The sequence below is a fragment of the Scylla paramamosain genome, unplaced genomic scaffold, assembly GCF_035594125.1.
Source record: "Scylla paramamosain isolate STU-SP2022 unplaced genomic scaffold, ASM3559412v1 Contig37, whole genome shotgun sequence".
Taxonomy (NCBI): Eukaryota; Metazoa; Arthropoda; class Malacostraca; order Decapoda; family Portunidae; genus Scylla; species Scylla paramamosain.
In genome coordinates, this window is record NW_026973702.1 from 200112 (window position 1) to 223736 (window position 23625).

At 40.9% G+C, this 23625-nt stretch overlaps 2 protein-coding genes across 5 annotated transcripts in view; both read right to left on the bottom strand.

Moving 5' to 3' along the window:
• Positions 1-987: 987 nt before the first annotated feature.
• LOC135097945 (fibrocystin-L-like) lies at positions 988-23086 on the bottom strand. Of its 2 annotated transcripts, none has more exons than XM_064000072.1 (11): positions 22946-23086; positions 22375-22472; positions 20580-20686; positions 20048-20144; positions 14972-15153; positions 13474-13592; positions 8199-8319; positions 7021-7154; positions 6011-6122; positions 2276-2431; positions 988-1246 (listed from the first exon to the last, which is right to left on the bottom strand). In XM_064000072.1, exons 1-11 carry the CDS (start codon positions 23000-23002, stop codon positions 990-992), a joined length of 1440 nt encoding a protein of 479 aa, XP_063856142.1. In that variant the 5' UTR covers positions 23003-23086; the 3' UTR covers positions 988-989. The 2 variants fall into 2 exon arrangements, with proteins under 2 accessions (XP_063856142.1, XP_063856143.1); XM_064000073.1 differs by having other exon boundaries at positions 1161-1246; positions 2240-2431.
• Positions 23021-23625, bottom strand: part of LOC135097944 (fibrocystin-L-like) — a 28622-nt gene continuing 28017 nt past the window's right edge. For all 3 annotated transcript variants that reach the window (XM_064000070.1, XM_064000071.1, XM_064000069.1), the window contains exon 16: positions 23021-23159. The gene's annotated coding sequence lies outside the window, so the exon portion shown is untranslated. The remainder of the gene's footprint in view (positions 23160-23625) is intronic.

The window sequence follows — 23625 nt, forward strand, 5'->3', positions numbered from 1 at the left end:
CAGAGGGATGGAAAATGAGAGGGAAATGAGAAGAGGAAGTGCACTAGTGACTTCATTAATGAATTTCCACTTTATGAATGGTTTCTGTTACACAAATTACTAAACATGTATGATTAATTAAAGGAAAGGTAGTAAAAAGCTTTTCGTCTCATCAACTCCTCTCGTCTAACTGACTGTCTTCAGCCTCTCTCTCATTGCCACAATGTTGCATCTCTAGCTATCTTCTACCACTATTTTCATGCTAACTGCTCTTCTGATCTTGCTGACTACATGCCTCCCCTCCTCCCACAGCCTCATTGCACAAGACTCTTTTTTCTCTCATCCCTATTCTGTCCACCTCTTTAATGCAATAATCAACCAGTATTCTCAATCATTCATCACTTTCTCTGGAAAACACTGGAACTCCCTGCCTGCTTCTGTATTTCCACCTTCCTATGACTTGAACTCTTTGATGAGGAAAGTTTCAAGACACTTATCCTGTAATTTCTGACAACTACTTTTTACTCTGGGGACCAGCAGCTCAGTGGGCCCTTTTTTCTTATAATTTTGTTTTCCTTGGCTAGTGCCCCTCCTACATAAAAATAAATAAATAAAATAATAATAATAATAATAAAAATAATAATAAAATAAATAAATAAATAAATAAGTAAATAAATAAATAAATAATAATAATTAATTAAAAACTATAAACACAAACACATACACACACACACACACACACACACACACACCTGAATCTACCACAAATAAATAGATAAGTAAATAAATTAGAAAAACCATATGAATACACACATAAAAAAATAAATAAATAAAATAAATAAATAAATAAATAAATAAATAAATAAATAAAACACACACACACACACACACACACACACACACACACACATGGTAGTGGAGGAGAACGTTATCTATCATGTGCTGGATTCAGGTATGTGTATTTACCTAGTTGTATAGTACAGGGTTTGAGCTTTGGCTCGGACCCTGTACTATACAACTAGGTAAATACACACACCTGAATCCAGCACATGATAGATAACGTTCTCCTCCACTACCATGTTCAAGGTCTTGATGAGCCCAACAGCCACATTATAGTTGACATTGAATGATGACCTCTTGACGTAGCTAGAATGGTCATCAATGGCACCAAGGCCCAGGAAGGCAATGGAGTAGCGTGGGTCAGTGATGTCGGTGAAGCCTTCCTGCCCCATGTTACGGAACTCCACGCCATCCACTTGGGCCGAACCTGAAGGAGGGACAGAAAGGAGTAGTGGTGATGGTATTGGTGGTGGTCATGGTGGATGGAATGTAGTGGTAATAGTAGAGTAGTAATGGTTTTATTAGTGGTGGTGCATGTTAAGGACCACACTCTGAAAAACTTCTGGCTGCACCTCTGCTCTGAAAAGGCTGTACTTGAAGTTACACAGGTTTTTAAGGATGTTCTTATGGTTCTAGTGAGAAATGAACAAGATTTCTACATTAACAGCAGGAGAAACACACTTAAGAACCTGGTCAGTCATCTCGGTGGCCTTTGAAAGCAGTCATGGTGAGAGAGGGAAGCGTTTCCTTAGTGTGGTACAGGGAGTGTGGTGGTAATTGTTTTAGCAGTAGTTGTTATAGTAGTGGTGGTGGTGGTGGTAATGGTAGTAGTAGTAGCAGTAGTAAGCATTCAAAGAAAATGGAACAAATCATCATTAAAAACATCACTTTATCTTCCAGACTTACCAAAGCTTCATCACTTTATCTTCCAGATTCACCAAAGCTTTACCAATCAGCTTATCTTTCACTCAACAAAGCTTTACCAATCAGCTTATCTTCCAAACTCACTAAAGCTTCACCAACTAGTTTATCTTCCATTCTCACCAAAGCTTTATCACTTTGTCTTCCAGACTCACCAAAGCTTTACCAATCAGCTTATCTTCCAGATTCACCAAAGCTTCACCAACTGGTTTATCTTCCAGAGTCACCAAAGGTTTATCACTTTATCTTCCAGACTCACCAAAGCTTTACCAATCAGCTTATCTTCCAGACTCACCAAAGCTTAACCAACCAGAATATCTTCCAGACTCACCAAAGCTTTATCACTTTATCTTCCAGACTCACCAAAGCTTCACCAATCAGCTTATCTTCCAGACTTACCAAAGCTTCACCAACTAGTTTATCTTCCAGACTCATCAAAGCTTTATTGCTTTATCTTCCAAACTCACCAAAGCTTTATTGCTTTATCTTCCAGACTCACCAAAGCTTCACCAGTCAGCTTATCTTCCAGACTCACCAACATAATGCTTGCCATTCTGGAAGACTGTGGAGACCAGAATTCTTCCCCCGTTGCTGTTCTCCGTGATTCCTTCCACCGCAATGTTCTGGCTCAGGAGACCGACCTCCCCAGCCAGTGTGATGGAAGTGCCGTCTGACAGCGTGTGTATCTCCCCTGGGTGGAGAGACACAGATTTAATTGATGCCAAACTTGCATGTGTGTCTTTGTACCTGATGTGCTTGTGTCTATGGATTGCTGGCTACGACTACAGAGTCACTCTCATACTAAATTTATCTGTGCTGTATACCTCTCTCCTAACTCCTCTGACTATAAGAAATTCTTTGACTACTTAACTTCCAAAGTGGAGCACATTCTGACCCTCTTCCCTTTTGCAGAGATCTCCATTCTTGGAGATTTCAATGTTCACCACCAGCTTTGGCTTTCCTCTCCCTTCACTGACCATCCTGGTGAACTAGCCTACAACTTTGCTATCCTCCATGACCTAGAGCAATTGGTGCAACACCCTACTCACATTCCTGACCGTCTTGGAGATACGCCCAACATTCTTGACCTTTTCCTGACCTCTAATCCTTCTGCTTATGCTGTCACCCTTTCTTCTCCGCTGGGCTCCTCCGATCACAATCTCATATCTTTATCTTGTCCTATCACTCCAATCCCTCCTCAGGATCCCCCTAAGCGAAGGTGCCTCTGGCGTTTTGCCTCTGCCAGTTGGGGGGACCTGAGGAGATATTTTGCTGATTTTCCTTGGAATGACTACTGCTTCCATGTCAGAGACCCGTCTTTGTGTGCTGAGCGCATAACAGAGGTGAAAGTGTCTGGCATGGAGGCATACATTCCTCACTCTTTTTCTCGTCCTAAACCTTCTAAACCTTGGTTTAACACAGCTTGTTCTCGTGCTATACATGATAGAGAGGTGGCCCACAAAAGGTACTTAAGCCTTCCATCACCAGAATCTCATGCACTTTATATTTCTGCCCGGAACCATGCCAAGTCTGTTCTCCAACTAGCCAAAAACTCCTTCATTAACAGAAAATGTCAAAACCTTTCAAGATCTAACTCCCCTCGTGATTTCTGGCATCTAGCCAAAAATGTCTCCAATAACTTTGTTTCTTCTTCTTTCCCTCCTCTACTTCAACCAGATGGCACCACTGCTATCACATCTATTTCTAAAGCTGAACTCTTTGCTCAAACCTTTGCTAAAAACTCTACCTTGGACGATTCTGGGCTTGTTCCTCCCTCTCCTCCACCCTCTGACTACTTCATGCCATCTATTAAAATTCTTCGCAATGATGTTTTCCATGCCCTCGCTGGCCTAAACCCTTGGAAGGCTTATGGACCTGATGGGGTCCCTCCTATTGTTCTCCGAAACTGTGCCTCCAAGCTTGCACCTTGCCTAGTCAAACTCTTTCAGCTCTGTCTGTCAACATCTACCTTTCCTTCTTGCTCGAAGTTTGCCTACATTCAACCTGTTCCTAAAAAGGGTGACCGTTCTAATCCCTCAAACTACCGTCCTATTGCTTTAATTTCCTGCCTATCTAAAGTTTCTGAGTCTATCCTCAACAGGAAGATTCTTAAACATCTATCACTTCACAACCTTCTATCTGATCGCCGGTATGGGTTCCGTCAAGGCCACTCTACTGGTGATCTTCTGGCTTTCCTTACTGAGTCTTGGTCATCCTCTTTTAGAGATTTTGGTGAAACTTTTGCTGTTGCCTTGGACATATCAAAAGCTTTTGATAGAGTCTGGCACAAAGCTTTGATTTCCAAACTACCCTCCTATGGTTTCTATCTTTCTCTCTGTAACTTCATCTCAAGTTTCCTTTCTGACCGTTCTATTGCTGCTGTGGTAGACGGTCACTGTTCTTCTCCTAAATCTATTAACAGTGGTGTTCCTCAGGGTTCTGTCCTGTCACCAACTCTCTTCTTATTATTCATTAATGATCTTCTAAACCAAACTTCTTGTCCTATCCACTCCTACGCTGATGATACCACCCTGCACTTTTCCACGTCTTTTCATAGACGTCCAACCCTTCAGGAGGTAAACATATCACGCAGGGAAGCCACAGAACGCCTGACTTCTGATCTTTCTAAAATTTCTGATTGGGGCAGAGCAAACTTGGTATTGTTCAATGCCTCAAAAACTCAATTCCTCCATCTATCAACTCAACACAACCTTCCAGACAACTATCCCCTCTTCTTCAATGACACTCAACTGTCCCTCTCTTCTACCCTGAACATCCTGGGTCTGTCCTTTACTTATAATCTGAACTGGAAACTTCACATCTTATCTCTAGCTAAAACAGCTTCTATGAAGTTAGGTGTTCTGAGACGTCTCCGCCAGTTTTTCTCACCCCCCCAGCTGCTAACTCTGTACAAGGGCCTTATCCGTCCATGTATGGAGTATGCTTCACATGTCTGGGGGTGGGTTCCACTCATACTGCTCTTCTAGACAGAGTGGAATCAAAAGCTTTTCGTCTCATCAACTCCTCTCCTCTAACTGACTGTCTTCAGCCTCTCTCTCACCATCGCAATGTTGCATATCTAGCTGTCTTCTACTGCTATTTTCATGCTAACTGCTCTTTTGATCTTGCTAGCTGCATGCCTCCCCTCCTTCCACAGCCTTGCTGCACAAGACTTTCTTCTTTCTCTCACCCCTATTCTGTCCACCTCTCTAACACAAGAGTTAACCAGTATTCTCAATCATTCATCCCTTTCTCTGGTAAACTCTGGAACTCCCTGCCTGCTTCTGTATTTCCACCTTCCTATGACTTGAATTCCTTCAAGAGGGAGGTTTCAAGACACTTATCCACCAATTTCTGACCACTGCTTTGACCCTTTTACAGGACTGGCATTTCAGTGGGCATTTTTTTTTATTGATTTTTGTTGCCCTTGGCCAGTGTCCTTCTTACATAAAAAAAAAAAAAAAATGTTCTACTCCTCTCATTCTGTCTCTTCTTGATAAATAGAAAGCTGTCATTGATTACACACTTGCTTCTGTCTATTCATATCTGATGCTTGTGTTTATGGATTGTCATAAAAGTGTCTATTTATTTCTTGCATGTTCTAATTTTCTCATTCTGTCTTCTCTTGATAAATAGACAGAGATTTCACTGATGACAAACTTACTTTCTACTTATACCAGATGCTTATGTTTATGGAATGCTGTGATAGAAGGATCTCTTTTTATTTCTATCCTCATATGTTTTGGTTCTTTCATTCTCCTCTCATCTCCTTCTCTCAAGCCTCCACCACTGTGCTTCATTTATTTATGTCCTAACAAGCTCTTCTATATCCATTTTCTCCCATACTGAACACTCTGACCTCCCATTCAACTGCAGGTAACTGTCTTGCACCCACTGCATCTACCACACTCAAATATTCCTGTCCTTACATGCTCTACTTCACTCATTCTCTCCAATACTCCAGCCACTCTGATTTCCCATTTCACTGCAGGTCACTGTCTTGCACCCACTGCATGTCACACTCACATACACTCACTTATTCATCTTACTCTCTGCCATTCTTCCTACAAGATCAGACTACCAAAGAATGCTGTGTTTGACACCCTCAGGCACTACACATTGCATTCCTTCTCCTTAACCTGATATATACCACAAACGTTATGCATTCTCCTTACTTCCACCAAGTGCTTGATGGAATTCTGGAGAAGAGGTGGGAGTGTAGACTAAACTAATGTTTCAGTGAGTGAAGGACAAGGAGCAAAACACTCACCAAGGTGCTGGAATTTGAGTGCTGAGTCTAGGGTGAGTGTGGCACCATTGATTGCTACCACTCGCCTCACTTCGCTCTCTGTTGCCTCTTTTCCTGTTGTTGTCACAACCACCTGAATGGCAGTGTGGTGAGAGGTGAAGGGAGAGAATGGGAGGCAGAGCAAGGCATGGGAGAGGAACACAATATGAAAAGGGACATGATCTAAGGAGAGATAAATGGAAGGGGAAGAGAGGAAAGCAGAGGGAGAGAGAAGTATGAAAAAGGGACATAATCTGAGAAGAGGTAAATGGAAGGAAAAGAAGAGAAGTCGGACTAAGACATGGGAAAGAGAGAGAGAGACTTAAAGAGAGTAAACCAGAATAAAATAATGAGAAATAGAGAATAAGAAGAAGGGGGATATAATAGATGATCCAATTATACTCTTCTTTTTCCTTCCCCTTCCTTCCCTGTGCTTCCCCTTTCTTCTCTCCCCTTCCCAAACTACCTCTAAAATATTAGTAAAACACAATAAACAATACCAATGCAAAATTTCTGTCCAACAACTACAGCTTTTCCTCTTCTTCCTTCCGATCTTCTTGCCTTCTGACTGAACCTATTCTTACCTCACCTAACCCAATCTAACCTGGCATCCCCTCACTCAGTTTTCTCCTTCTCTCTGTCTCTTAATCTATCCTAACTTAATTTCACCTTACTTTACCATGTATCTCACCTAACTTAATCTTACCTTAAGTTTCTTATTTAACTTAACCTAACCTACTCATTCAGCTTTCCCATTCTCTCTGCCTCTCAGTCTTACCTAACTTAAGCTTATCTTACCTGAACGTAATTAATCTAACTTTGTATCTTTATTATGCCTTCTCCTTCTCTCTGCCTCTTAATCTAACCTAACCTAATCTAACTTATAACTTAACCTTACCAATCCTAACTTAATCTAACTTAACCTTACATATCCTAACCTGACCTGACCTTACCTAACCTGATCTCACCTCATCTGACACCCCTCCACTCACCTCCTTATTGAGCCAGGAAGCATCAGGAGCCTCGGCCAGAGTTATGTGGCTGGTCCCAACCTCCACTGTGGCCCCAAGCTTGTGCCATGATCTCCCCCACACCTGCCCATGCAGCCTGAGATAGCCAAACACACCTGCAACATACCAGACCTTCATTTCACACCTGTAGCTATCTTTATAACAAGGGTACAAGGGTGATATAAGCAAAATTTTCATGGTCAGTAATCAAGATAGAACAAGAAATAATGAGTTCAAGCTGGAAAATATTTCAGTGAGAGAAAGGAAGGAACTGGTTCTCAAATAAGGTGGTAGATGAATGGAATGAACCCAGTAATCAGGTTGTTAGAGCCGAGTCATTAGGGAGCTTTAAAAGATGATTAGACAAATTTGTGGATTAGGTGATAGGTGGAAATAGATAGGCATGTTCTGTACAAGGACTGCCACGTGTAGACCAGGCAGCTTCTTGCAGCTTCTCTTGTGTTCTTATGTTCTTATTTTCTTCAGCCTCTCACTGTTATTTGACACATCTCTCCTCCATCACCAGCTACTTTGAGACAAAACACTCACAGGCAACAACAAGGAAGTCACAGGTACCCACAACAAGACACTCATGGGTAAGAACAAGCTGCCTCCAAGCATTATAGGGACTACAAATTGCAAAACCCATTCTTTTTATCTCCTTTTTCCTTGTACGTGTTTATAAAGATTTTGTACATCATTCTTGGCGCTGTGCATTGTTGTTTATCTCAGTGACAGAGTTAATGCATTGTTAATTACCTTATCAGCAGTCTTCCTTCGTTGTGTCAACTGTTATTCTGTCACTAGTGTTTTTCTAGCCTTTATCGTAACCTTTGAGAATCAATAACAACTTTTAATAATATAACAACTTTTAATAATCTTCTATAACCTGCCAGCCTCTTTTTTGCAGCCTTTCAGTATCATCAATGACCTTCAAATACTTCTTTACAACCATCTGAACTTCTCTTGCAACCTCTGTTCATCACTAACAGGCTTTTAACACTCCCCTTACAACCTACCGCTCTTTCCTTGCAATCTCCTAGCACCATTAATAGATAAACACCTTTCCAAACTCCTTTACAACCTTCCAGAATCATCAACAATCTTTCAACTCTCCTATACAACCTTCCAGCACCCTTCCACAGTGTTCCAGCACATACCTATAGTTTTCCAGCCCAGGTTCATGCTATAGGCATCAACATCTTCAGGGTCCATCAGGCGAATGATGAGACTGTGGGTGAAGGGAGTGTCTGAGGAGTAGCCAGCCACTAAAGAGCCTCCCTGGTGGTGATGGAGCAGCAGAGTTGGTTAGGTGTCTTAATCTTAGTGCAGGGTGTGGTGTGTGGAGAGATGAGGAGGTGATACAGGCAAGGAGTGTTAACTGAAGATTAGATTAACACACACATACACTAGAAAAGTGGTGACACAAGCAAGGGGTGTTAACTAAGATTAGATTAACACACGCACGCACACACGCACACACGCATGCATGTGCGCGCACACACACACACACACACAGGAGGAGGCAGTAGGCACCTGCCAAAATGATAATTACTCCCAGTGAGGTCTAAAGCATTGGATCAGGGGATGCTGTGAACTTATCATTAAAACCAGCTGTGACCTCACTGAACATTTCCCTTTGTGTCTCATAACACAAGGGGGCAGGACAACTCTATTCCTCCACACAAAACTATAAGCACCTAATAACACACACACACACACACACACACACACACACACACACACACACACAATCACCTTTCACTCAAAAAATCAAAATTATCATGGCGACTCTTACACCAGACTCAGAGTCCCCATCTGTGGAAGGGACCACAAATATCCCCAGGTCGGACTGCTCTTCTGATAATGACCCTCAGTGTCTTGACACCCCCCTCAACTTTTTCATTAACTTCTGCAACATTCGCAGTCTAAGATCTCATTTTCAATATGCGGAACATCACCTCTCCTCTTCTAAAACTCATCTTCTTTTCCTCACTGAAACCAAGGTGTCAGAGGAAACTAACAGTAGCCCCTTTTTTGTTCCCTCCTACTTTCTCTATCCTCATTTTCAATCCAAAGCTGGATGCTGCATTTATGTGCGCAATGACTTAACCTGCTCTCGTGCCCACGCTCTTGAATCTTCCAAGTTTACACATTATCTGGCTACGACTACAGAGTCACTCTCAAACTAAATTTATCTGTGCTGTATACCTCTCACCTAACTCCTCTGACTGTAAGAAATTCTTTGACTACTTAACTTCCAAAGTGGAGCACATTCTGACTCTCTTCCCTTTTGCAGAGATCTCTACTCTTGGAGACTTCAATGTTCACCACCAGCTTTGGCTTTCCTCTCCCTTCACTGACCATCATGTTGAACTAGCCTTCAACTGTGATATCCTCCACAACCTAGAGCAATTGGTGCAACACCCTACTTCTATTCCTGACCATCTTGGAGATACGCCCAACATTCTTGACCTTTTCCTGACCTCTAATCCTTCTGCTTACGATGTCACCCTCTCATCTCCGTTGGGCTCCTCCGATCACAATCTTATATCTGTATCTTGTCCTATTGTTCCAATCCCTCCTCAGGATCCCCCTTAGCAAAGGTGCCTCTGGTGTTTTGCCTATGCTAGTTGGGGGACCTGAAGAGGTATTTTGCTGATTTTCCTTGGAATGACTACTGCTTCCATGTCAGAGACCCATCTTTGTGTGCCAAGCACATAACAGAAGTGGTGGTGTCTGGCATGGAGGCGTACATTCCTCACTCTTTTTCTTGACCTAAACCTTCCACACTTTGGTTAAACACAGCTTGTTCTCGTGCTATCGTGCTATACATGATAGAGAGGTGGCCCACAAAAGGTACTTAAGCCTCCCATCACCAGAATCTCATGCACTTTATATTTCTGCCCGGAACCATGCCAAGTCTGTTCTCCAACTAGCCAAAAACTCCTTCATTAATGGAAAGTGTCAAAATTTTTCAAGATCTAACTCCCCTTGTGACTTCTGGCATCTAGCCCCCAAAAATTGCCAATAACTTTGTTTCTTCTTCTTTCCCTCCTTTATTTCAACCTGATTATTATTATTATTAAACATAACGGAGAAGGCAGAGTGGGACGAGCGCAAGCGCTATAAGTTGCCAGATGACAACCCCCACCCACCTTGACCGTAGAAAGAAGAAAGGAAAAGCAATTAGCACAATAGTAGGATGAAATCAGAGCAGGAGGAGAAAATAGGTTAAACAATTATAAAGAACGCCTCAACGAACTGAGAATTATTAAAACTCACAAAAAAATTCAACAAAAAAAATCAACAATTCTGACTTATTTAATATATGTCAGACAACACGAGTAAATGTAGTATAACTACTTAAAACTTGATGGTATAAAATCACAGGTATAGTTACATAATTTATCACAAGTATAGCTGCAAAAGCAACCAGAGTTTAATTGACTAGACTCTTCAAGATTTTGTTCTAAGCAGACTTGAATTTTTGCACATCACTCGCAGTGCATGTGCCCTCGTCAAGCATGTTCCAAAGTCTTACAGCACAAGGAACAAAGCTTCGCTGAAACTGACTGGTGTGACACCTAACCTGCTGTAAGCAGCGCGCATGTGAATTTGACGCAAGTCGAGTGTTTCTGGTGGGCACAAATGCGTTTGGGATGGAGGCATTCAGCGGGTGAAGCTGGTTGGCATGGATCTTATATAGCATGCAGACACTGCTGACATTGCGTCGGTGACCAAGATCCCAAGCTGCTTCGCCACCACAGAGGAACCTAGCGGAGGAGACAACTCTGTCAATGAGACGGAGGTGGGACACAGCTGCGGAAGACCACACAGGAGCACAATACTCCAGCAATGGAAGAATAAAACACCGGAAGTAGCTGGCAGAGATAGACTGGTCACCAAAAATCCGGTAAGCCTTCCTCACAACACCAAGCTTTTGCGAGGCAGAACTGACAAGACGCCTGATGTGCCGTTCAAAAGACAGTTTTGAGTCGAATCTGACACCCAAAATATCAAGCTCATCACATACTGTCAGAGGCGCGCCATCAACAAGCAGAGGGCCGTGAAGGGGATTTAGCGTGTGAGAGCGTGAAATACACAAGCATTTTGATTTTGATGCATTCAGTTTCATGTTCCAGGTGCGACACCAGTCAGATATACGTCTGAGATCCTCATTCAGGGATGTACTAACATCAAGACGTGAATTCGGTGACTCAACAGTAGCAACAAGTGTCACATCATCTGCATATCCGTAAATAGGATTGCTAGTGATTTGTAGTAGATCGGAAGTGTAGACATTGAACAGCAGAGGTCCCAGTACGCTACCCTGGGGAACACCTGAGTGGACGCTGTACCAGTCACTGTAGCAACTATCAACGCACACACGGTGGGCACCACTACTATCATATCTATCTCTAAAGCTGAACTCTTCCCTCAAACCTTTGCTAAAAACTCTACCTTGGACAATTCAGGGCTTGTTCCTCCTTCTCCTCCACCCTCTGACTACTTCATGCTACCTATTAAAATTCTTCGCAATGATGTTTTTGCATGCCCTCACTGGCCTAAAACCTTGGAAGGCTTATGGATCTGATGGAGTCCCTCCTATTGTTTTCTGAAACTGTGCCTCTGTGCTTGGACCTTGCCTAGTCAAACTCTTTCAACTCTGTCTGTCAACATCTACCTTTCCTTCTTGCTGGAAGTTTGCCTACATGCAGCCTGTTCCTAAAAAGGGTGACCATTCTAGTCCCTTAAACTACCATCCTATTGCTTTAATTTCCTGCTTATCTAAAGTTTTTGAATCTATCCTCAACAAGAAGATTCTTAAACATCTATCACTTCACAACCTTCTATCTGATCGCCAGTATGGGTTCCGTCAAGGCCACTCTTCTGGTTATCTTCTGGCTTTCCTTACTGAGTCTTGGTCATCCTTTTTTAGAGATTTCGGTGAAACTTTTGCTGTTGCCTTGGATATATCAAAAGCTTTTGATAGAGTCTGGCACAAAGCTTTGATTTTCAAAGTACCTTCCTACAGCTTCTATCCTTCTCTCTGTAACTTCATCTCAAGTTTCCTTTCTGACCATTCTATTGCTGCTGTGGTAGACTGTCACTGTTCTTCTCCTAAATCTATTAACAGTGGTGTTCCTCAGGATTCTGTCCCATCACCCACTCTCTTCCTATTATTCATCAATGATCTTCTAAACCAAACTTCTTGTCCTATCCACAACTACACTGATGATACCACCCTGCACTTTTCCACGTCTTTTCATAAATGTCCAACACTTCAGGAAGTAAACATTTCACGCAAGGAAGCTGCAGAATGCCTAACTTCTAATTTTTCTAAAATTTCTGATTGGGGCAGAGCAAACTTGGTATTGTTCAATGCCTCAAAAACTCAATTCCTCCATCTATCAACTTGACACAACCTCCCAGACAACTATCCCCTCTTCTTCAATGACACTCAACTGCCCCCTCTTCTGCACTGAACATCCTTAGTCTGTCCTTTACTTATAATCTAAAATGGAAACTTCAAAGCTCATCTCTAGCTAAAACAGCTTCTATGAAGTTAGGCATTTTGAGACATCTCCACCAGTTTTTCTCAACCCCTAGCTGCTAACTCTATACAAGGGCCTTATCCACCCATATATGGAATATGCTTCACATGTCTTGCAGGGGTTCCACTCATATCACTCTTCTAGACATTTCTCTTCTAGACTTCTCTCATTGCCACAATGTTACATCTCTAGCTGTCTTCTACCCTTATTTTCATGCTAACTGCTCTTCTGATCTTGCTAACTGCATGCCTCCCCTCCTCCCACAGCCTTGCTGCACAAGATTTTCTTCTTTCTCTCACCCTTATTCTATCCACCTCTCTACTGCAGGAGTTAACCAGTATTCTCAATCATTCATCCCTTTCTCTGGTAAACTTTGGAACTCCCTGCCAGCTTCTGTATTTCCACCTTCCTATGACTTGAATTCCTTCAAGAGGGAGGTTTCAAGACACTTATCCTTCAATTTTTGACTACCACTTTGGACCCTTTTATGGGAATGGCATCTCAGTGGGTTTTTTTTTTTATTGGATTTTTGTTGCCCTTGGCCAGTGTCCCTCCTACATAAAAAAAAAAATGCATCAACACTAAAATGAAGAGCTGACAGAGGCAAGAAGTGTTAACTGAAGTGAAGACTAAGCAGAGATACAGAGACAAGACTAGAGAAGTGTAGCTTAGGCTCTGTATGTATATAACTAACACACTCACATACAGAAGCGAGGGGTGACAGAAGCGAGGAGTGTTAACTAAAGAGAAGACTGGACAAACAGAGATACAAAGACAACCAGAGGAGTGTAGCTGATGCCCTGTACACCACAACCAGCTAACAACACAGGTACCTACAAGGCAGTGACAGGTGCTGACCTCCATCACTGCTACTCACCTGGATGTAAATAATGGTGGCCTCAAATCTGTGGTCCATCGTGTCATCAAACTCAATGGTGCCATACACAAAGACACGGCCAAGCTTGGGTGTGGCCGTGTCCACAACGAGCCACATGCCTGTAGGGTATACCAGGGTATGATCAAGTGTAGTTGAGTAAAATGTCATAAGGTGTAACTGAGTGTAGTTTGGTGTGACAGGGTGTAGTGTAGTGTTTACTGGGTATTACTGAACATGGTTTAGTGTGGCAAGGTGAAGGAGTGTAGATAATTTATGCTTACACCCAAGAAAAAATTAGTTTCAGTACCAAGGAGACAAGAGAGAGAGAGAGAGAGAGAGAGAGAGAGAGAGAGAGAGAGAGAGAGAGAGAGAGAGAGAGAGAGAGAGAGAGAGAGAGAGAGAGAGAGAGAGAGAGAGAGAGAATTGTGTGTTACAAACTTACTGAGTTTTTATTCTAGTGGTGGATATAATGCAAGAAAGAGATGGATGGGCTGATTGTGTTTATTTAGACCTGAAGGCAGCCTTTGATAAAGTGCCACACAGGAAATTGTTGTGGAAGTTGAAGCATAATGGTGGGCTAAGGCGGGGGCTTGCTGAGATGGATGGAAAATTTCTTGACAAACAGAGAAATGAGAACCGTGGTAAAAGATCAAAAATCATCATGGAGGGAAGTCATAAGTGGAGTACCCCAAGGCTCAGTACTTACCAATCATGTTTGCAGTCTATATAAATGATATGATAGAAAGTGTGAACAGCTACATGAGCCTTTTTGCGAATGATGCAATGTTGCTGAAGAAAGATGAGAGTGCAGAGGACTGTGGAACAGTACAAGAAGACCTGAACAAGATATCAGAGTGGAGTTATAGATGGGAAATGGAATTTAATTTAAAGAAGTGTAAGGTAATAGAATTTGGAAAAAGTACAAGAAGAGTAAAAGGAAATTATATGTTGAATGGTGTAAGGTTGAGTGGAGCAGAAGAAGAAAAGGATCTTGGTGTTACAGTGACTGGGAACCTGACCCCGGAGAGACACATTAGCAAAATTACAGGAGTAACCTATAACTTGTTGAGAAGAATAAGGCAGGCCTTTGCATATAATGATGAAGAGATGGTCAGGAAGATGATCGTGTTGCTGATAAGACCCAGACTAGAATATGCAGCAGTAGTGTGGTTGCCATACAAGAAAAAGGATATAAGGAAGTTGGAGAGAGTTCAGAGAGCAGCTACAAAGATGGTACCAAGTATCAGAGACTTGTCATATGAAGAGAGACTGGAAAGGATACATCTACAAACGTTGGAAAAGAGGAGAGAAAGGGGAGACATGATTGCGATATATAAAGCATATAAGGGAGTAGAGGAGGTGGACTAGAGCAACTTAATGGTCTGGGATACACGGAACACTAGAGGACATGGAAAGAGGCTGAAGAAGAGTGCTTGTAGAAGAGATGTCAAAAAGTATAGTTTCCCATATAAATACAACAGTAAATACACACACTTACTCTCAGGAATCACAATCTCATCTCCCTCCACGGGCAGGCTGTATTCTGCCTCTGTTGGGTGGCCACCAGTACTGACTGGCATATGCTTCCACGTCTCCACATCAGACCAGCGGAAAGGTGCGTCTGGATGTGTTGTGGGGACTGGTCTAGGGTCAGGCGCAGAACATCCTTTGTGCTGACACCTAGAGAGAGTAGAGAGTAGAAAGAGAGAGAGTTGAGAGAGAGAGAGAGAGAGAGAGAGAGAGAGAGAGAGAGAGAGAGAGAGAGAGAGAGAGAGAGAGAGAGAGAGAGAGAGAGAGAGAGAGAGAGAGAGAGAGAGAGATATTATTTGTAATTAGACTATATTGTGAAGATGATTCGGTGTTTCATCTTGACAGCTTGTATTGAGATTTTCAAGGGTGTTTTCATGATTCTACTGATAGTTAAAGAAGGGTATTGAGAGTCGAACAGATGCTCATAGTTTTGAAGGGTGTTTTTGTGATTCTAGTGATAATTTTGACAAGCTCTGGTGGAAGTTTTGGGGTTTTCAAGGATGGTTTTGTGATTCTAGTGATAATTTGGGGAGGTTACAGATAGTCTGTCAGGCTCTGGTGAAAGTTTTGGGGTTTTCAAGGTGTTTTTGTTAGTCTAGTGATAAGTTGGGGAGGGTAATGATAAACTGACAGACTACAGTGGAGGTTAAGAGGATTTTCAAGGGTGTTTTTGGGATTCAGTTGGTAGTTTAAAGGGTACTGATAGTCTGGTGAATTATGGTGAAAGTTATAGGAGTTTTCAAGGGTGTTTTTGTGACTAGTGATAGTCCAAAAACTTTACATCACCAATAGCAAACAAACACACACACACACACACACACACATACACACACACATCATCGTCGAGTAAACAACCAGCAATCCAAGCTCCTGCAAAGAAAGATTTTGTTTGACCATGGCCACCACTAGGAGCTTAGAATGTGTTCCCGGGTAGGAGCTATGCTCAAGTAGAGTTCTCCTGTCTCCAGAAATAAATAAATAAAAGAAAATTTAAGTAGAGCTGTGCTCAAGTAGAGTTCTCCTGTCTCCAGAAATAAATAAATAAAAGAAAATTTAAGTAATAACAATAAAATGAGTAAAAGCTCCAGCAAGGCGGACGCCATAGGTGGGAGTGGAGTGTTGCCAACGGGGTCACCATTCCCAGGATTTGAGGAAGATAATGAACTACATGATAAAATGCAAGGAAGGAAAGTAGCTTTGATGGAAGGGATGATCAGTGACCTCACTAAAAGAGTGAAAAAAATTAGAAAAAAAACAACATGACCTGGAAGAGGAAAACAAAGAATTGAGGACTATGTGCTGATCTAAAAACAAAATTGAAGGAAAACAATGATATTATTAAAAAACAGGAAAATGAAGTGATAGGGATGAAAAGTGAACATCAAATCTGGAGGAAGGAAAAAAAGGAAGAAAAAGTTAACTTTACAGAAATCATAGAAGCGCAAAAGAAGGAAAAGACAGATTTAAGTAAGGAAATTGTGAAAGTGATCAAACAGGAGGAATCGATGGTAAGGGACACAATGGACAAAGAGAAATGTATTGTTATATATGGATTAAAAGAGGAAACTGACCCAGTAAGATACAAGAGGGAAAAAGAACAAAAAAAAAAGTAGCAGAGGACATTGTAAAAAATATACAGAGAGAAGGGAGGACTGGATAAGTGAAATTGAGGAAATGCATAGACTGGGGAAGTATATAGGAGGAGAACAACCAATGAAAGTAAAATTTAGGGCACAAACAACAGCCATGGAAGTGATACTGAATGTGTGGAAACTGGACAAGACAGAGCAATACAGGAAAGTTTGGATAAAGAGGGACATGAATGAGGAGGAGAGACTCAAGGTAAGTGATCTAATAAAAGAAGCAAAGACAAAAAATGAGAAAAGAACAGAGGAAGAGAAAAAAAAGTTCTATTGGAAGGTAAAAGACAAGAGGCTCAGGAAGTGGTAACTGACAAAAAAAAAGAATAGAAAATGTAAATAATGTATGGAAAAATAAAAAGTGGACAGTGGCAAATACAAATATAAATGGTTTAATATCAATGTTGCAAGAATTGAATAATTATATTAAGATAAAGCAGCCCGACATCATGGGTATTACTGAAGTTAAACTAAATGAGACAACAGAAAATATAAGAATTGATAATAGTAATTATAATGTGTGGATAAAACATAGAAATAATAAGAAAGGGGGAGGAGTCATGTTACTTATAAAGAAGAGTATAACAGTGGAAGAGGTTGAAATAGGAGAAGGAATGGCGGAAGTAATTAGAATTCAAACAAAAAGGAAACGAAAAGGAAGAAGAGATTTTGTAGTGGCTTATGTACCCACAGAGACAAATGCATGGACACAAGAGGATTATAAATCATTGTTAAGAGATACTAGTAACCGTTTTGAGAGAATACTGGCAGAGAGTAACAATATAACACTTATGGGTGACTTTAATTGCAAGGAGGTATGCTGGGAAGAGTGGACCATGGATGGGGGAGAAGAGTCATGGGGATATATGCTTCTAAATTTAATAATGACAAATACTATGACCCAGTGGATTGGAGAAAATACAAGATTTGGGGGTAATGAAGCGACATCAAGGCTAGACTTTGTTTACAAAGGAAATGGACATCATTGAAGCAATAAATTATCAGTGCCCACTAGGTAAAAGTGACCATCTGTTAATTGAATTCAGCATAGGCAGTGGTGCAACAGAAAACAGGAATGAAATTTACAAGAATGGGAGATATAATTACAAGAAAGCAGATTTTATCAGGTTGAGGGAATATTTTGCAGAGGCTAAATGGAAACAACTGTTCACGGCAAGCAGTACGCAGGAAAAGTCGGACATATTAATGGAAATTTTTAATGAAGGGGTCAGTAGATATGCACCAAAGATCAAAACAAAGGAAGTGAAAAAGAAAAAAAATGGTTTAATACGAGATGTATAACAGCAAGAAAAAGAAAAAGAAGCAACATGGAATAGATGGAGAAAAAAGAGGAAGTGAGAAATGGGAAGATTTCAAGAAGGCAAGAAACGAATATATCAGAATCCTGAGAGGTGAAAAAAGGAATTATGAGAAAGATATATTTAACAAATGGAAAGGTGTGCCGAAGTTATTCTTCAGATATGTGAATGGGAAGATGAAAAACAAGTAAACAATAGATAAATTAACAAAAGATGACATTACATACGAAGATACACAGTTACAAGCGGAATTAATGAACAAGTGCTTCCAGTCAGTATTTACCAAAGAAAGCAAATTTGAAGGAGAAAGAGCATGGCACAGAGGCAATGTGGTGAGAGAGATACAGGTGGACATAAGTGAAATTAAAAAGATTATGAAAGATTTGGATACAAATAAGGCTCAAGGACCAGATGGAATGTCCATCTGGATACTTAAGGAATGTTGTGAACAACTGGCAGAAGGTATACACAATACCATAGTATGTTCTTTTAAGGAAGGAAAAATTCCTCTAGACTGGAAGAGAGCCAATATTGTGCCCATTTTTAAAGGAAGTAATAAAGAAGATCAATTGAATTACAGACCAGTGTCCCTAACAAGTGTGGTGGCAAAAATAGCAGAAAGAATAGTTAAAAACAGATGAATGGAATATTTAGAAAAAACACATACATTGACTGACAGACAATTTGGTTTCAGAAGTGGAAGGTCTTGTGTCACGAATTTAGTGGGCTTTTATAGCAGAGCAACTGATATAATTCAAGAGAAAGAGGGTTGGGCAGACTATTTTTATTTAGACCTAAAAAAAAGCATTTGATAAGGTACCACACCAGAGACTGCTATGGAAAATTCAAAATATAGGGGGTTTGCAAGGAAACACACTAAATTGGATTACAGACTTCTTGAGGGATAGAGAAATGAGAACAGTAATAAAGGGAGAAAAATCTGAATGGTGTAGAGTTACAAGTGGAGTACCACAGGGGGACAGTCTTAGCATCATAACGTTTCTGGTGTATGTCAATGATATGATGGATGAAGTTGACAGTTATATAAGTCTGTTTTGCAGATGATGCAAAATTATTGAAAAGAGTGGAAAACAATATGGATTGTGAAATATTACAGAAAGATCTAGAAAAGATATATAAATGGAGTAAGAAATGGGAAATGCAATTCAATGCAAAGAAATGCAAGGTGATGGAATTAGGAAAAGACAAAAGAAGATTGACAAGTTCCTACACCACAGGAGAAATGGAAATTAAGAAAACCAAAGAATAAAAGACTTGGGAATTACAATAAGTGATAATTTATCACCAGTAAAACATGTAAACAAAATATTTGGGGAAACTTATGAGTTACTAAGAAAGATGAAAGGGACATTTGCTTTTATGGATGAAGAGATGATGAAAAAGTTGATGGAATATGTGATTCAACCAAAATTGGAATATGCCACAATTGTTTGGTCACTCCATAATAAAAAAAGAATAAGGAAAATAGAAAGGATCCAAAGAGCTGCAACCAAACTGGTACCAAGTTTGAGAGATTTAACCTATGAAGAAAGATTAAGGAGATTAAAGCTTCCATCATTACAAGAGAGAAGAGAAAGAGGGGACCTGATAGCCATATACAGAGTTTTAAAGGGTAAGGATCAAGTTGACAAAGAAGACTTATTTGTGTGGGACTCAAGAGCTACAAGAGGACATGGAGTGAAACTGAAGAAAACAGCAAGTAGAAGAGATGTCAAGAAATATATTTCCAAAATAGAAGCATAGAAATATGGAACAACTTAGATGAAACAGTGGTACAATAAAAAAATATTCATGAATTTAAAGTTAAGCTGGATGCTTATAGATATAGAGACAGGACAGCACGAGCATACCTCTTTTTCCTGTAAAACACAACTAGGTAAATACAACTAGGTAAATACAAACACACACACACACACACACACACACACACACACACACACACACACACACACACACACACACACACACACACACACACACATACACACACACACACACACACAAATGGAACATGAAAACTTAACTCAATGCAATAAAAATTGAAATACACAGATAAATACATACTTATACACACTGAAACTGATCTGCCTTGATTGACCAGGAACCCGGTCATCAAAGACCATGTTGCCATGCCTTTTTGTAGTCTTTTTACTGTGCGACACTGAAACACAGGGAGAGAAAAGGAGAGTTAATGGCACTGGCAACAACCATAACAGAAGAGCAGTATTGTAGGACAGGACAGGGAGAGAAGAGGAAATTCAATACTGCTGGCAACAACCATAACAGAAGAAGAATATTGTAGGACACTGAAATAGCAAGAGGAGAAGTTATATTGCAGGCAAGACCATCACAAGAACAGTACAGTTGGGCATTGAAACACAAAGGAGAGATTTTAATTTACACAACAACACAACCCCAGCACAGTCACCTCACCCAGCCACCACTCCCAACACATCACCATCTCACTCTTCCACAGCAGATTTCAGGCAATGAGAGAATTTTCAGCAACGGTACCACTCACAACACACAACACAACACCAGCAACAGCTCAGTCACCCAACCCACCACTCTCAACACACTCTGACCTTGCTCTTACCCATGTACGTGAGTTCCTTTGAGTCTGTGTCCCAGTAGAAGTCCCCATGAATGTTTGTGGTGGGGTCAGGCAGGGACTCCAGGCTCTCCCTCTCACCCTTGGTCGTCCTGTCAAGTTAGGCAATGCCACATTAGGTCAGGTTAGATCACACACACGGACATGCATAGAAATAGAGGTTTGGGATTAATGAAATGAGGAGATGGGGTTAATAAAAGGAAATGTACAAGATGGAAGCACACGTGTGTGCAGGCAAATGCACACACTTAAGCTATGAAGAAAGACTTGAAGAGATGGAATTACCAACACTACGAGAGAGAAGAGAAAGGGGAGACCTTATAACAATGTACAAGTTAGTAAACAATATAGAAAGAATAGGCAGAAATTACTTGTTACCACAGATGAAGGAGGGAGAGAGACAGATGAGGGGGCATATGAAGAGAATAAAGAAGAGTGGATGTTCAAGCGACATCAAGAAATACAGCTTCCCATACAGAACTATTGAAATCTGGAATGATCTGAAGGAAGAAGTGGTTGTAGCAAACAGTGTACACATGTTTAAACAGAAACTGGATAAATATAGTTATGGAGACAAGACAAAATGAACTTTGGCTTGTGCTCTGTACAATACAACTAGGTAAACACAACTAGGTAAATACACACACACTACAAGAACAGGTGATATAGGCAAAAGAATGTACATCAAGCCAAGGAAAATCTAAGGAGATATAAACACACAGAAAGGAACGAGTGTCTGATTGTAGCACAGAACATAAGAAAACATGGAAAACTGCAAGAAGCCATTAGGTCTATAAGTGGCAGTCCACAGACCCTGTATACAGAGGGTGTCCAAGTTATGAGGTAATGAGTTACGAATGTTCATTGATATGAGCAGTCTACTTGCAAAAAGAAAATGTACTCTTGATAATGTTCCCTTTGCTAACCAAACATTCAAATTTGGCACACAGCACGCTGCTTTGCCACTAACTACGCAGTGCAGCAGCATAGCAGAGGACCGCCTACTGGCCCAGGACACAGGCCCTGTAGCAGTTTATTATGAGACGCTAGTTTAAAATTTAAATTTAATTTAAAAACATATTGTACTGCACCACAGTGAGTCTGCCTTGAGACTCCAAAGTGCATAGACCTCTGCCAGTCTGCTTCTGAGAGGCAAAGAGACAGGAGAGTTGTGCTGCATGGTGTAGAAACCCTGCTCCATTACATTAAGTCCACAAATAGGCAAACAAACCTGTCTTATGGTTTCAGCCAGCCATCTTAATAAATTACATGAAGAAAGGTATGCATAACCTGAGAGGGAGAGTGGAAGAAAGGAAAAATGTACATGAGAGAGAGAGAGAGAGAGAGAGAGAGAGAGAGAGAGAGAGAGAGAGAGAGAGAGAGAGAGAGAGAGAGAGAGAGAGAGAGAGAGTTGTATGCCTGGCATATCTGAGTCTTGCATTTGGCAGAAACCTTAAGACTGTCACTTCTTGGTGGTATCACATCACCCATAAGGCAAGGTGCTCTCTCTCTCTCTCCCTCTCTCTCTCTTTCTCTCTCTCTCTAATGGTACCAAATATCAAGTAAGTAAGCATTACATTGTTTGCAGAACGTATGATTCTTTTTTGGTTCTGAAAAATTATGATGACAAGTTGCGAGGAAAATGACTTACAAGCAGCCTTCCGGAACATATCTTGCTTGTAACTCGAACACCCTCTGTACTACAACTGCACACACACACACACACACACACACACACACACACACACACACACACACACAAACTCACAGGGACACTTACTCAATTCTGTCAGGTGTCTGGGTGAGTGTGTGCTTCAAAAAATAGTAGTCATTTCTTGTCATGAATTTTGTGTTAGTCTTGTATGACATGTTGACGAACTGATGGGGAGAAAAATGGAACCAAAACACAATTAAATCATATGCACAAACCTGTGATAATAATGATTACAGTAAAAAATAATAATAACAATAAAAATAATAATAATAATAATAATAATAATAATAATAATAATAATAATAATAATAATAATAATAATAATAATAATAAAAATAAAATAATAATAATCAAATTTTCATCTGAATGCATAAACAACTTAGCATTAAGATAATATTTATTCCATTCTGTGTGTGTGTGTGTGTGTGTGTGTGTGTGTGTGTGTGTGTGTGTGTGTGTGTGTGTGTGTTTGTCAGAGAGAGAGAAAGTTTATATCCCAGGGACTGCCAGTTGTAGACCTGATGGCTACTTGCAGCTATCCTTGTGTTCTTGTGCTCACATGTCCCCCTTAGCCTCCACCACTCCCCTGTGTTGCTGTGCTCCTCTCCCTTTACCCTCCGCCACACCCAGAGCTCACTTGATTAGCATTTTCAAAGTTGAAGTCAAAGGTGGCACCAGTGTAGACAAGCCCCATCCAGCCAGCACCACCAATGGAGCATGAGGTAAGGGATGTGGGTGGCGCCGAAGTCGTTGCTCACCACCAGGTCCTTGCCAAGCAGTGAGGAAGGGCTCGGATTGGTGACGGCCACTCGCAGGAATTTCATGGCCCCTCGGCAAACTGATCCTGGCACCTGTAGTGATGACAGACAAAGGAATGGTTATTATTGTTTTTTTTTGTATGTAAGAAGGGTGCTGGCCAAGGGCAGCAAAAAGAGCAAATAAAAAGGTCCAATGAGGTGCCAGTCTCTAAAGGAAAGGATCAAAAAGATCATTCAAAGTTGGAGGTCAAGTGTCTCAAAACCTCCCTTTTGAAAGAGTTCATGTCATAGAAAGAAGGAAACACAGAAGCAGGCAGGGAATTCCAAAGTTTACCATGAGTTGGTTATTCTGTTGTTGGGGTTAGTACTGGTGATGTTTACTGTGATTAGATATACACATATGCATACACAGATGTATACCTGATGTAAAAGACAGGTAGGAAAGGAGTGATGGGAGTGATAAGACTGCTTATACTATGGGGTGAAATTTGTATTAACAAAAAATAAGAAAATAAGGGAAGCTGCAAAAGGCTACCAGACCTACACGTGGCAGTCTCTA

Coding starts and splice junctions, on each gene's coding strand:
- LOC135097945 (XM_064000072.1), bottom strand. CDS start 23,002: ATGGGGCTTGTCTACACTGGTGCCACCTTTGACTTCAACTTTGAAAAT. Junction 22,473..22,945: donor ACTTTGAAAATGCTAATCAA/GTGAGCTCTGGG, acceptor TCTCCCCATCAG/TTCGTCAACATGTCATACAA. Junction 20,687..22,374: donor CAGACACCTGACAGAATTGA/GTAAGTGTCCCT, acceptor CTAACTTGACAG/GACGACCAAGGGTGAGAGGG.